This window comes from Mustela nivalis (genome assembly GCF_964662115.1).
Source record: "Mustela nivalis genome assembly, chromosome: 6".
Lineage (NCBI taxonomy): Eukaryota > Metazoa > Chordata > Mammalia > Carnivora > Mustelidae > Mustela > Mustela nivalis.
Window position 1 is genome coordinate 116,587,637 of NC_139025.1, and position 13,426 is coordinate 116,601,062.

The 13,426-nt window shown below is 45.9% G+C and overlaps 1 protein-coding gene across 3 annotated transcripts in view; it reads right to left on the reverse strand.

Annotated features, from left to right (window-relative positions):
• EDC3 (enhancer of mRNA decapping 3) overlaps window positions 1-13,426 on the reverse strand; it is a 61,355-nt gene that overhangs the window by 9,339 nt on the left and 38,590 nt on the right. For all 3 annotated transcript variants that reach the window (XM_082735865.1, XM_082735866.1, XM_082735867.1), the window contains one exon: window positions 13,033-13,368. In XM_082735865.1, the coding sequence (XP_082591991.1) occupies window positions 13,033-13,368 (336 nt within the window). The remainder of the gene's footprint in view (window positions 1-13,032; window positions 13,369-13,426) is intronic.

Here is a 13,426-nt window from a genome sequence, read left to right on the forward strand (position 1 = left end):
TCTTCATCTATACTGGACTATACACTCCTCTGAGCAGGGAAGTAAACCTTTTACTCCTTTGGCCCCCATCTCCTCAACTTGCTTCAACTACATTTATCAACAGAGGTGAGCTCTCATCAAGTCCTCAAACACATAAATGATGCAAACCTGGTGCTATTTCTGGTCTGGCAGAAGTTTTCAGAAGTTCCTCATTTATCCTAGATAATGGATAAATTATCCATTAGAAAAACTTGTCTTCCTCCTTTATCATTTCAGGAATAATTTCTTGAAGTTCTACCAGATATCCAGTCCCGCCTACATAGACTCTTAAAACCACACAGAACAAGGCTATGGTGGTACATCTGAACAACAGAAATCCAAGCACAAAGACTGAACCGAAAACACCAAGGTATACATCCTCTCAAAGGAAGGCGAAATAATGACTTACTGTAATAATGACAATAAAAGACATCTACACATCAAAATTAACACTATCTTGTTGATTAGCTGAAGCCTTCTACCTACCAGAGTCCTAGTCCCACTCTGGCACAAACAGTGCCATCAGGAGCAAGGTCTCCTCTCTCTTTCTGAAATACCAGTCCTAAGCGCCAACGCTGGAGGCTGCAGCTTGACCTTGCATGTCAACAGCTGATTCTAACAGCCATTTTTATGGCCTGCTCCAGACACGCACATATCATCAGAACTAATTAGGAATCACTGATAGCAGTGTGAAAAGGCCAAAGGAATTCTCAGAGGAGTCCTAAGCCACTAACAACCCTAAACCTGTCAGACAAGTCATGCCTACTTCCAAACCCTCTTTCCCTGCAGAGTCACGCAAGAGAGCGTGTTCCCTTCACCCTGTGCATTTCTTCACCCATTTAACTGCTTTCTGTTGAATCTGAAACAGATCCAGACAGGGAGTCCTGAGCACACCACCCTTCAGAGCAAGCATTCTTTGTGGGTCTACATCTTGTGCTGTAGGTACAGGCACCCAGCCCCCTCCCATTCGGACAGCTCTCTGGAGGCAGGCTGAGCGTTTTCTGCTACCTTTCTCCTCACAGTCCTGAAGGGTACAAAACTCGCAGTACGGGGAGAGGAGAGCAGAACCCACACCCTGGCTGGCTGCTACAGCTGGGAGCTGGGTATCCGTCACCAGCCCCTCACTGGTGGCAGGGGCACACTGATGAACCCGCACACTCTAAAGCCTAAGGCAAGACAAGGCTGCACCCTTTCTTCCCAGCCTGCCAGCTACAGGACTCCGCTGCACCTACTCAGTTTCTCTGGAAGGAATGTGCAAGCACCACAAAATGTTCCTTTTCAACATTTACACACAAAGTTCCACCAGTCAGACTGCTTATCAGAAACAGGCAGAGGGGATAAAATAAACTCCAAAGGAAGGGAACCAAGAACATAGCGTGTAAATGGCAAACAATAACACTGCCAAAGCTTGAACATGAGCCAAGCTTAATTATGTTTGAGCTGGAAGGTAGATCTTTATTGTTCTGGAACCAAGGCAGTAAAATCAGTCGGTAGGGTTTCTCTCAATATGTATTTTACAGCTGTCGGTGGAACAAGAAAGGGAGATAGAATTCCAGTCAGTTCGTGACAAGCAGAGCACATCTTGGGATCTGATTAACCTCAGGGTATCCAGGAAAATGGCTTAAGCACACTCTGTATGGGCTGGGAGGGAAGACTCCTCCCCACGCAGCACACTCCACAGCAGGCCTGGCAAGCTCGCAGGCTAGCCACCACAGTGCCTGCTGCGGCTTCAGCTTCTCTAATCTTTCTCACTGCCACACAGCTCCTTCTAGCACATACAACTTAAGGACTCTACCTCTCGTATGGACATTTACACACGTTCTCACACCCTCAAGCAGCACTATGTCCAAACCTCCTCTGGCAGCCTCTGCATGTATATCCCTCCCTGTCCCTTAAACCTCCCAGCCTTTTGGTTGTGTGACAAGACTCCCACAATGGAATTTGGGGTGCCTGGGTGGGCTCAGTTGTTAGGCATCTGCCTTCAGCTCAGGTCATGATCCCATGGTCCTAGTATCCAGCCCCCCGCCCCCAATCAGGCTCCCTGCTCAGCGGGAAACCTGCTTCTCCCTCTCCCACTCCCCCTGCTTGTGTTCCCTCTCTCACTGTCTCTGCCTCTCTCTGTGTCAAATTTAAATTTTTTTTTTTTTAAGATTTTGTTTATTTATTTATTTGACAGACAGAGATCACAAGTAGGCAGAGAGGCAGGCAGAGAGAGAGGAGGAAGCAGGCTCTCCGCCGAGCAGAGAGCCCGACGCGGGGCTCGATCCCAGGACTCCGGGATCATGACCCGAGCCGAAGGCAGAGGCTTTAACCCACTGAGCCACCCAGGTGCCCCTCTCTGTGTCAAATTAAAAAAAAACAAACAAACAAAAAAAAACACCCACAACAAAGCATCAGCTCAGATCTAAACTCAATCCTCACGCAGACATGGCCCTTTAGTTAGAAAGGCTGTGCGCACCCCATGTCTTACCAACAAGGAGCATAGCTCACTGAAGGTTCAATGCCTCAAGGAGGGCATGTTGAGTTCTCCAGGGCTATGAATTCCAATTCTATTCTGTGGAGGATCACACCATTTCAGGGAGATACCACACTTTTTTTTTTTTTAAGTTTTTATTTTTAATCACCTGGTGCTCATCAGGACCAGTGCCCTCCTTAACCTCCATCACCTACTTCACCCTCCCCCACAACTCCCCCTTGGTAACCACCAGTTTGCTCCCTATAGTTAAACACACTGATACCCTGAGGTTAATCAGATCCCAATTCATATCCTAAGATCTACACAAATGAAATTTGGTGTCACATCTATCTCTGAAAGAAGGATTTGTTACAAGAAGCCTAAATACTCAATACTCTTTATTAGGGCCCACAAGGCCCCCATGATCTGGCCCCTGTTTACTTCACCCCCTTCACCTTGAACCCCAAATCCCACCACGCTCTAAGGGACCTTGGCTGCCTTCTGGTTTCTAAACACTCCAAGTCCCTGCTGGCCTCAGAAAGCACGTCCCCTCTCCGGGGACTCTCTTCGCTCTTCCAGTGCTCTACCCACACTCATGGCTGGTCCCTCCTTCTTCTGTCCCTCTTCTTAACTACCTATCAGTCTCAGCACGCTGCTGATTTTCTTCACTGTACTGAACACAACTTGTAAATAACTGTTTTTCTTTCTGGACTATCTACTTTGCCAGACTGCAAACTCCACAAAGGCAGTGACCACGTCTGTCTTGTTCACGGCTCTACCCGTTCTTCACGGTGCCTTCAGTGTTAGCGAAGGGCCTGGGCGGTCTACAGAAATACAGGTGCAATTAGTGAATGAATGGGAAGGAAACTGATAAAACTTCCTCAGCGCGGTCCATTCTGCCAGCTGGGTAAAAGGCCTGCTGTAACCTTTAAAGGTAAAGGTGAGGGAGAGGTTTCAGAATGCTTCCTCACCTTTTCCTTCCCCTATTTGTTACAACCAGACAAACCCCCTGCCCACCATGAACTTTATTCCTTCAGGTTAAAGCTCCACTGGAACAAGCTGTGGACTCAAGGGGTGAAGGACCTGCTGACAAGAAGACTTACTAATTATGAAGGGAAGAAGTATCTTTACAAAGGAAAAACCCAGTGGACAAAACCTTACCAAGTGATTAACCCGGCCCCAATGGGGAGACAAAACGACACTGTTTATTTTTATGATGTGATACCCTGAGACAGACAGATTCCCCCCCAAATCTTGGGAAACATGTTTAACATGAATCACCTGGAACATAAATCACATGAATCAAAAGGAACAATCAGTAAATAAAACTAAGGCGCATTCTGCAAATCAACTGGCCTAGACTCTTCATAAATCTGTCACAAGAGATGACAGAAGTTGTGGGAACTCTCCTGGTTAAAAGAAACAAAAAAGAGACAGCTGTGTCTCGACTACATCTCATTCAATGTGATGCACAACTGTCGACTAAAAATACAGCTATAAAGGACACAGCTGGGACAACCGGAGAGCCACGGATACGGAGTGTGTGTTAAATAACACTTGGTGCTAGCTGTACGTCTCCTGAGGGCAGTCTCACTGCGTGGCTGTAAGAGCAACATCCTGTGGACTGTACAGGAACGGGACGAGAGCAATGAACCCTCAGGTGGCTCGGGTGTGCTCCTGTGTATCTGTATTTAAAAGTAAATGTGGCAAAATATTAATAGATGAATCTAAATGGAGAGTGCATGGTATTCATTATACTATTCTAGCAACTTAAAGTGTAAAATTGTCTTCAATATAAAAAAAGTGGGGGGGGGCATCTGGGTGGCTCAGTCATTAAGCATCTGCCTTCGTCTCAGGTCATATCCCGAGATCCTGGGATCGAGCCCCTCACTGGGCTCCCGCTTGTTGGGAAGCCTGCTTCCTCCCCCCCTTCCCTCTCCCACTCGCCCTGCTTGGGTTCCTTCTCTATGTCTCTCTCCGCCAAATAAATAAAATCTTTAAAAAAAAAAAAATACAAAAACCAACCCTGTTTCCCACAGTCTTACAATCTAGCTGAAAACAGAAAATATATATATGCAAATACCAGAAAATACACACAATAAACTGTTATCCCCAGGAGCTCGAGGCAATGTTCAAATTCTCAAACTGAACTGTGCCTGGAAAGGCAGACAGGACTGTAGTCAGAAGGAAAGGAGGGGGAGAGAGCCCTCCAGGTGGGGGTGGGTGGAACAATGAACAAAGTTCCACAGGCTAGAATGTGGGTGACTGTGCAGATGCAAATTCCCTGCTGGAACCCGGAGGCTGATGTGAAGGCTATGCTGACTGGGCTAGAAAATGAAGAGAGGAGGACTAGGTAGAACTGATGTCAAGGGACATAGGAAACCCATGGATAGGGTAGCAGGAGAAACTAAAAAATCATAAGCATTTCAATGGTGACCAAGTAAGGAGTTAGAAAGCCCCAAGCCAGAATGAACAGAGGATAAAGGAAACTCCTTGCCAGGGCTGCTATAGAAGGAATCACTATATTTGCTATGAAATTAGAAAAAAAGGAGGTCAGGGCAATCTGGCTGTGGCATCTGTCACCCCACTGATCACCAGGGTTCATTCGGCTGATCTGACTGGCTAAGTGGGTGTCGCCTTCCTCCCTCACCATTCCGTGGGTGTCCCTCCTAAAGCTGCCTGCTGGTCAAAGAGGAAACCGTCCCCAAGAAAGGACTGTTCTTCCATCATGGGTACACGAGTAGCTGCACTCCCCTGCTAGGAACTCTACACAAGCCTCAAAAGGTCAAGTTTAGGAGGACATAGGGTAGGCCAAGCTTCCAAAGCTCCGAACACATCCAAGTGAGGTTCTGCATGTGGCATGAATTTATATGAGAAGGAAAAGGTAAAGGTGGCTGCAAAGCTTAACAATGGCGACTGCATTGAAAGAAACAAGAATGCAAAGAGGCAATAATACTGCCGGAACTGGGGGTGGGGGGTGGGGTGGCAAGGAGGAGATGTTGTGCTGACTGACTTAGCTGCTGCAGTGTGTCAAATTTAAGGAGGATGGTGCATACACTGAAATCAAACTCTTTCCTCATCCTCACCCTGGCTAGACACCTGTGGTTCTGAAATGGCAAGATGATACAGAAGGGCAAAGTGGTCCCATTTCGAGTTTTATCAAAAACTCAGGTGGGGGAGGCAGCAGCTGTGTGGCTCAGACAATTGTCTGATTCTTGATTTCAGCTCAGGTCATGACCTCAGGGTCATGAGATTGAGCCCTGCATCGGGTTCAGCAGCACTGAGCCCGAGCAAGGAGCCTGTTGAAATTCTCCTTCTCCCTCTGCCCTTTGAGTGTCCTCTCTTTAAAAAGAAAACACTCTCTCACTCTCTCTCTCTCTCAGGTGTCAGGCCATAAAGTACCAAGGCTCCACATCCTCCCCCACCTTAATTTGAATTTAAAAAAAAATTTTTTTTAATAGTTTATTTATTTATTAGACAGACAGAGATCATAAGTAGGCAGAGAGGCAGGCAGAGAGAGGGGGGGGGGAAGCAGACTCCCCACCAAGCTGAGAGCCCGATGCGGGGCTTGATCCTAGGACCCTGAGATCATGACCTGAGCTGAAAGCAGAGGCTTAACCCACTGAGCCACCCAGGCGCACCCCCCAAGACACCTGTCTTAACAATGTAGCCCTAAAACCTCTTAAGACTACCAATGAGTTCAACCACGCCCTTCAGATCTATAAGTATCCATCTGATTATCCAGGCCCAGAAACTCCAAAGGACACCACATTAAAGGGACTGTCTACTCCCTCAACTCCTGGCACTGGGAGAACTGCTTAGAACCTGAGGTTCCTAAAATCAACCAGGTCACTGTCAAGGAATTTTGCCTGCAGACACCATTTCAGAAACTTGGTTCATTACCTCTGTTCCGTGAAAAGTTACATCAGAACCTGCTCCAGCACAAGTGTGACAGGGCAGATGTTCTGATCCAGACCATCTCCTAGAATTTACCTCCCAGTGCATCTCTGTGGCTCTCAGGACCATGATTACTGAAGGAGGTCTCACCACCTGAGGGTAAAATTCTTCAATGGCCACTTCTAAACTCAAAGATTTCTTTCTGTATTCCTGCTGAACATACATACAAACCCAAAGTAGATTTCCTGATTATCTGTTCTTCAAGAGATTCGAACATTGCTGGTCTTAAAAGCATGTGAATATTTCTTAAGGGACTCTTGACAAGAAGCAAGAGAAGGCAGCTAGAGTTCAGAGGCAGAAATGGAACACTAGCTGTGGAAGACAATTGCCAGCCTCAAAAGTGAGTGAAGGTCAAGCTTGTCCTGAGGGCAAGACACATCCCCACTGAAGTTCAAAAATTTAGCTAGCCAAGGTGGGAAGAGTAAAGAGGGAAGCCATAAAGCAGCAGGAATAAACCAACCGTGGCTTCACCAGCAACTCCCTCCAGAGAAGGAACCATGACTGGCTCTTACCAAGAGTAACAGGCATGTTTAAGTGATGCCAGACTCAAAGGGAGCTCAGGCCAGAGTGCCTCACTCAAACCCAACTTGATCCTTTTGCAAGACAGTAAACAGTAACTCTACCTCAGCTCATCCTCCTCATATACTTGCTGCTCCCCAAATCTCAGCAGGCAGACAGTATTGCGGCAAAAGAACAGCCTTCGGGCAAAGCAAATGGGACAACCGCAGCCACTCACTGTCTGCATCAACAGCACCCCGCTGCCTCCCATCTGGGCTTTTGAACACTTGGAGGCAGAAGGAGGCTACACAGTGGAACACAAATGGCAGAAGTTAAATAAGAATTCAACCCAATAGGAAGGATTCTTGAATAAATATACCTAAAAAGAATTTATTAGCATTCAGGAAACGAACAATTTGAGACACTTTTTAAAGTCACTCCTGGTTTGAAAGGCTTACTGGATCACTTAATGCCAACAAAACAGGGATAATAACAAAATGGGGAGAACAGTGCAATCTCATAGATACGCCATGAAAACTGTGACAAACGTGAAGTGCTTAGAATGGTGCCTGTGACACAGTAAATATCCAATGAACTTTCAATGCTATGACACTGATCGTAATAATGTTTCTTCTCCCGAACCAGGCTCCCACCATCCCCTTGCTGCCACCTCCAAACCCTGCACACACTGCTGTAATTTGGTTACAGAGTACTCTGTAAAATTACTCTGTAACATTTGGCTCCTCTGTAAGGCCCCTGGGATGACAAGGACTTACCTAGAGGATCTAGAATGCTACCTCACACACAATAGAAATTTTACAAATGTAGATGCTTTGAAATAACCTTACTGAGGCCACCTCTGCAATTCATATTTGAACTCAAAAACTGACTAACAATCATAAACTGGGCATTGCACTAGCTGCTTTTCCACATGATCTCATTTAGTTTACAATTTTATCCCACTTTACAGATAAGGAAACAGGCTCAGTAGCCCTCATTTGGCTATATAACTCCATTCTTTGATTCTACAGAAGCTTCCTCATTGAACCTTTTAATAGCTCTCTGACCTCTCTCTCAGTGTGGTACCTCTACTATTTGCTTTCTCCGAGCTCAACCGCAGAGCACCACAGGAGGGAAATCACAAAACCATGCAGACTAGGCCTGCTGCAGACTCAGGCAACCTAATGACAACCAGACTCTCACTGCCATTCTTCCTGCCCCACAGGTTCAATGCCTTTGAGTCCTCCGCTCACTCAACCCTTTTCCAACTGCTCTCAACTATCAATTCCCTTTGTCATTTCTTTCAACACCTTTTCTTCCTTTCCATTCAGCAGTCCAAACCTCTGGTCCATTAGTTACGTCACGAACCTAGTCTTCCTACTCCGGTCTCTCTCCTCTCATTCCACCCTGAAATCTATGAGACCAGTCTTCCTCAAGACTCTAAATCTGGGGCAGGGAGGGACAGGGTGGCTGGGTTACAGACTAGCGGAGGGCCTGTGATATGGTGAGCGCTGTGAACTGTGTAAGACTGATGATTCACAGACCTGTACCCCTGAAGCAAATAATACATTTTATGTTAATTAAAAAAAAGAGAGAGAGAGAGAGAGAGACTCTAAATCTTCCTGGGGCACTTGGGTAGCTCAGTCAGTTAAGTGTCTGCCTTTGGCTCAGGTCGTGATCCCAGGATCCCAGGATGAAGCCCTGCATCAGGCTGCTTCTCTCTCCCTCTGCCTGCCACTCCCCTTGCTTGTGTTTTTTTCTCTTTCTGTCAAATAGATAGATAGAATCTTTATTTTAAAAAAAAAAAAAAAGTCTCTAAGTCTTCCTAAATGAGATTGGGATCATGTCATTTTCAGAATTCTTCAGTTGTTCCCTATGGCACAGGACAAGGATAACGTACACACATAAGGCTCTGTGTTCTTGTGGTCCAAGGCTTATTTAATTCCTGCTACTCCCCCACACAAACACTCTCTGGCCTGGCCAAACCAGCCGATGGCCAATTTCCCATAAGGCCCTTTACTCTCACTATTCACCAGCACCTACCAGCCTATCCACATATTCCCTCTTTCTCTCTGTCTGGTGAAACCCTGCACATGCTTCAAGGCTTCTGTCCTGCTCCCTTTGTGAAGCTGTTCCTGATCAGTCCAGCCTTCAGGACCTCTTCTGCCTCTCAACATTTAGTACAATTAATGTCCACACTCACTGGACTCCAGGCATATATGCTGCTTCCTAATGCATCTTTCTTTATTATTATTATTTGACAGAGAGAGATCACAAGTAGGCAGAGAGGCAGGCAGAGAGAGAGGAGGAAGCAGGCTCCCTGCTGAGCAGAGAGCCCGATGCAGAACTCAATCCCAGGACCCTGAGATCATGACCTGAGCCGAAGGCAGGGGCTTAACCCACTGAGCCACCCAGGCGCCCCTAATACATCTTTTTAAGATTAAAAAATATAATGTATTTATTTGAGAGAGAGTGCACGTGAGCATATGCGCATGGCAGGGAGGGGGGTCCTCAAGCAGATGCCCCGCTGAGCACGGAGCACCATGTAGGGCTCAATCCTAAGATCAGAGCCAAAATCAAGACTCAGATGCTTAACTGAGTCACCCAGGCGCCCCTTCCTAATACACCTGAATAACAAATACAAGATCTTAGAGTGACTTACACAAAATAAGCAACAGTATTTAGACTAACCTATTTGTCTTAGAAGAATATGAATGTTGAACTAAGATTCTTCTTTGAAGCCTTACCGCTCTCCTAACCAGTGTTCTTTGAGAAGCTCTTACCCACTGAATGAAGTGCTCACACACATCTCACATTTTACAGCCAAACTTAATAGACAAGTATGTGACCACTGGATATTATTCAGCAGGCTAAATCCAAGCTGGAGGAATGTCTGACAATCCACAATTGTTGGAGACAGCAGCACTGTCAAAGGACTCAAAAAGGCTTTCCAGAGAGAAAAGATTTGGGTTAAACAAAGAGCTGAATTTAGTTGCTTCCTGAATGTGTTTTCCCAATCAACAGACCTTTTATAACACTGCCCCGTAACACACACACACACACACACACAGTTGGTAGAGGACTGCCAAGAGGAGTGTGAGCAATTACAGCATATTGGCTTAGAAACTGCTGACACCACTTAGCATGCAGTCGACGTGCTGAATAGCAGCAGCAAGCTGTCAGAATCCTGAGACCCAAGCCATCACACCACATGGGTAGTAAACATGTTGTTCTTTTGCTACCCTGGCGATTAGGAGAAAATAAGGTTTTGGGGTTCTAGAACATGAATGCCAAAAAGCTAGCTGGGAAGCTATCCAAGCTAGCCTCCACAACTGCTGATCTAAATTGGTCCGTTTCTGAGGACACTAAAGAGAAACGACTGTGGTCTGTTGTGCCATTACACTATCCTTCTCCTCTGATCCTCCGTCCTTCCTCCTCCTCAACTTAGCCACTTTCCAAAAGTGAAAGGAAATGTGATAAAGAAGGTTTGTGAGAGTCATTATCTCTCTGGGTTTCAATGTTCTCATCTGCAGAATGAGAAAAATCATACTAAGTGATCGAGTAACCTAACACTAACATTTGATGGTCTTAGGTTGTTTCCCCATGTATTCTAGATAGTTTGCCTTACTCTGACTGTAACATCTGCATAGAAGACCCAAGTGGAAAAGTGTCCCCAGCCAGACACTCTCTGGGTAAGAGTAGAAACCGACTTTGAGACTTGTGTCTTGTTGCTGGAGCAGAGATAAAAACTTGATGTAGGAGAAGTTACTCAGCAAGGCCAACGGCTTACTTGCTCTATTTCCAACACAGACCCTTCTTGGGAAAAGGGCTTCATTTGCACTCCTACCACTTCTGCGGACAAAGAGGAAAACCAGATGGCATGAAGCTGCAGGGCCTCCCATCCCGTCATGCCTCAATGAAGTGCAACTGGTCACCAGCACACAAGCCGCCATACCTGAATGCTTGGCTGAGGACCAGCTCATGTGTCTGCTGTAAGCTTATTAATGGCAATTCTGGGAAAATGGTTTCATGCGAGAGAAGGGGACTTTTTACTTCTGTTGTTAAATTAAGGTGTGAAAATCAAGTTGGGGAGGAGGAGTGTGTAGTGGGAAAAAATTCCCACCCTCCCCTTTGTCTACTTTAGCAATGTTTTCTTGGGCTTTTTTAGATCTGAGACTCTTTGAGTCTACTCTTCTCTTCTCTTTCCTTCCCTGTAGCTATGTCCAAGGCAGGCTGTATCTCCCCAAGTTGAGGAATTTCAGGGAAATGACCTGCTGCATACTGGACCACCTCAGCTCAAGAGGTCCCACAGAAGCAGCTTATTTTGCAAATGAGTATAGTAAAAGAGGGGAGCAGTGGGGCAAATGAATGACAGGAACTGAGTATGCTACCAGACCTGCTGGACGATGGATGCCTCTGAAAAGCTAAACACCTGGCAACTGAATGAAGCCTGACTCTGAGTTGGGCTGTTTGCCTACACACAGGTGGTAAAAATCAGAGGAAGTCACACTGTCAGTGTCACTTAGGGAAACTACCTTGGCAAAGAGGTATCCCCACGAGTCCCCCAGTGAACGATGGAAAAATAATTTGGTACTCTTAGCCTGACAGTCTTATTTTTTTTCCACATGGAAAGCACGTGCAAACTTCTATATCCAGCAAACTAAATACAGAACAGCCTTACTGCTATCTACAAAAAAGCCACACCATATCTGATTTTCTTCCAAATGTAATTAAGCCATCTCCATAACACTTTCTATAACTGCTACTACTGTTCTAAATTTATATCCCCTATATTCAAACCCTCAAACCAAAACGAATATTGTACTTAGTTCCTTTCTACTTAATTAAAATGATTATGATTCCTCCTTCAGCTCTTTAAGATTGTTCAATAAGAATAGTTTTCAAACTATTTGAAGCATCTCAGGTAATAATGTGGTTTAGTGGGAAAGGACAGGGACAGGGATGAGGCAGACCACCTCTCCCATAGCTGTTTGTTTGTTTTTTAAGATTTTATTTATTTATTTGACAGAGATCACAAGTAGGCAGAGAGGCAGGCAGAGAGAGAGGAAGGGAAGCAGGCTCCCTGCTGAGCAGAAAGCCAGATGCAGGGCTCCATCCCAGGACCCTGGGATCATGACCTGAGCCAAAGGCAGAGGCTTTAACGCACTGAGCCACCCAGGCGCCCACCCTCCATAGCTGGTTTAATCTGCCTCTAATGCCATGTCTTTTTTTTGTGCATGGGTTTTTTGTTTTTTAAGATTTTATTTATTTGAGAGACAGAGTGAGAGAGAGTGTGAGAGAAAAGAGTACGCATGAGGGGGGGAGGGTCAGAGAGAGAAGGAGACTCCCCACTGAGCAGGGAGCCCAAGGCGGGGCTCCATCCCAGGACAGTAGGATCATGACCTGAGCCCAAGGCAGATGCTTCATTGACCTAGCCACCCAGGTGCCTCTCTAATGCCATGTTTGAAGAAAAGATCCTAATGTTAAAAAAAGAAGCTTAAAAACCACTGAGGTAATAGACTAGACTATCCTATACAATGGCCGACGGAAATACCAAGGCACTACTTTGTTACGTGAGAAATGGGACTAGCCAAACCCTCTCTGACCAGGGACAGGAGGAGATGAGGACACTGTAGTAAACAATTTATGGAAACCCCAATTTTAGCCAGTGGTTTCAACCGTCCATCTCTGACTGTTTTTAACCCCAACAAACAACGGGAAACTTCTGGTGAAATGTACAGGTCGTAACAGGCAAGCCACAGTGAAAAGGCAAGGATCTGATTATGTGACTCTAGACAGATGGCTCCTCTGCCTTTCATTGCTAATCACGACACACTATATAAAGATCAGACCAGAACCTGTCAGATATGGGATATAAACAGACATGAAATCAGCCCCCTACGCCACACTCCCACATCCCTGTGGTAGCTAGGATGCCATAGTAACCACAATTCCCAAGAGACAATAATAATAGCCAACCACAAAGCCACTTTCATGAGTTTAGTGAATTCCTACCGCAACACTCCGATTCAGAATTTAGGTCATTCTCTTTCAAGCATAACAGAAAGCAGAGAGAACCAGTGAGATGGGCTGGTACAACTCACCCGTGCAGAACTCCTTGCTCACGTTGTGGGGCACTGTGATCCGACGATAGACAATGGGCTCTGACTCCAGGATGTTCTCATCGTGGCGGTACCGAGTTGGCCTTTCATTTGGGATGCCCCGGGAACGGGTACCGCTTCTCCTCTCATAGGTATCAATCTCTTCGAACACAGCTGCCTTGTCAAAAAGGGCCAGATTCCCTTCAAAATCAAAATCTGTGTCTGGGATCTCTTCGATATCATCCCCGAAGCACTCATCATCTTTATTCTTCATTTGGCCATTCTTTAAGCCACTTTTCTTTGGAGTTGCCTGATTTGGGTGTCTGCTACTAGATGACCCTAGAGAAAAGACACGGACTAAGGTAAATGTGCCCACAGGAAGCACTCAGTAGAAATG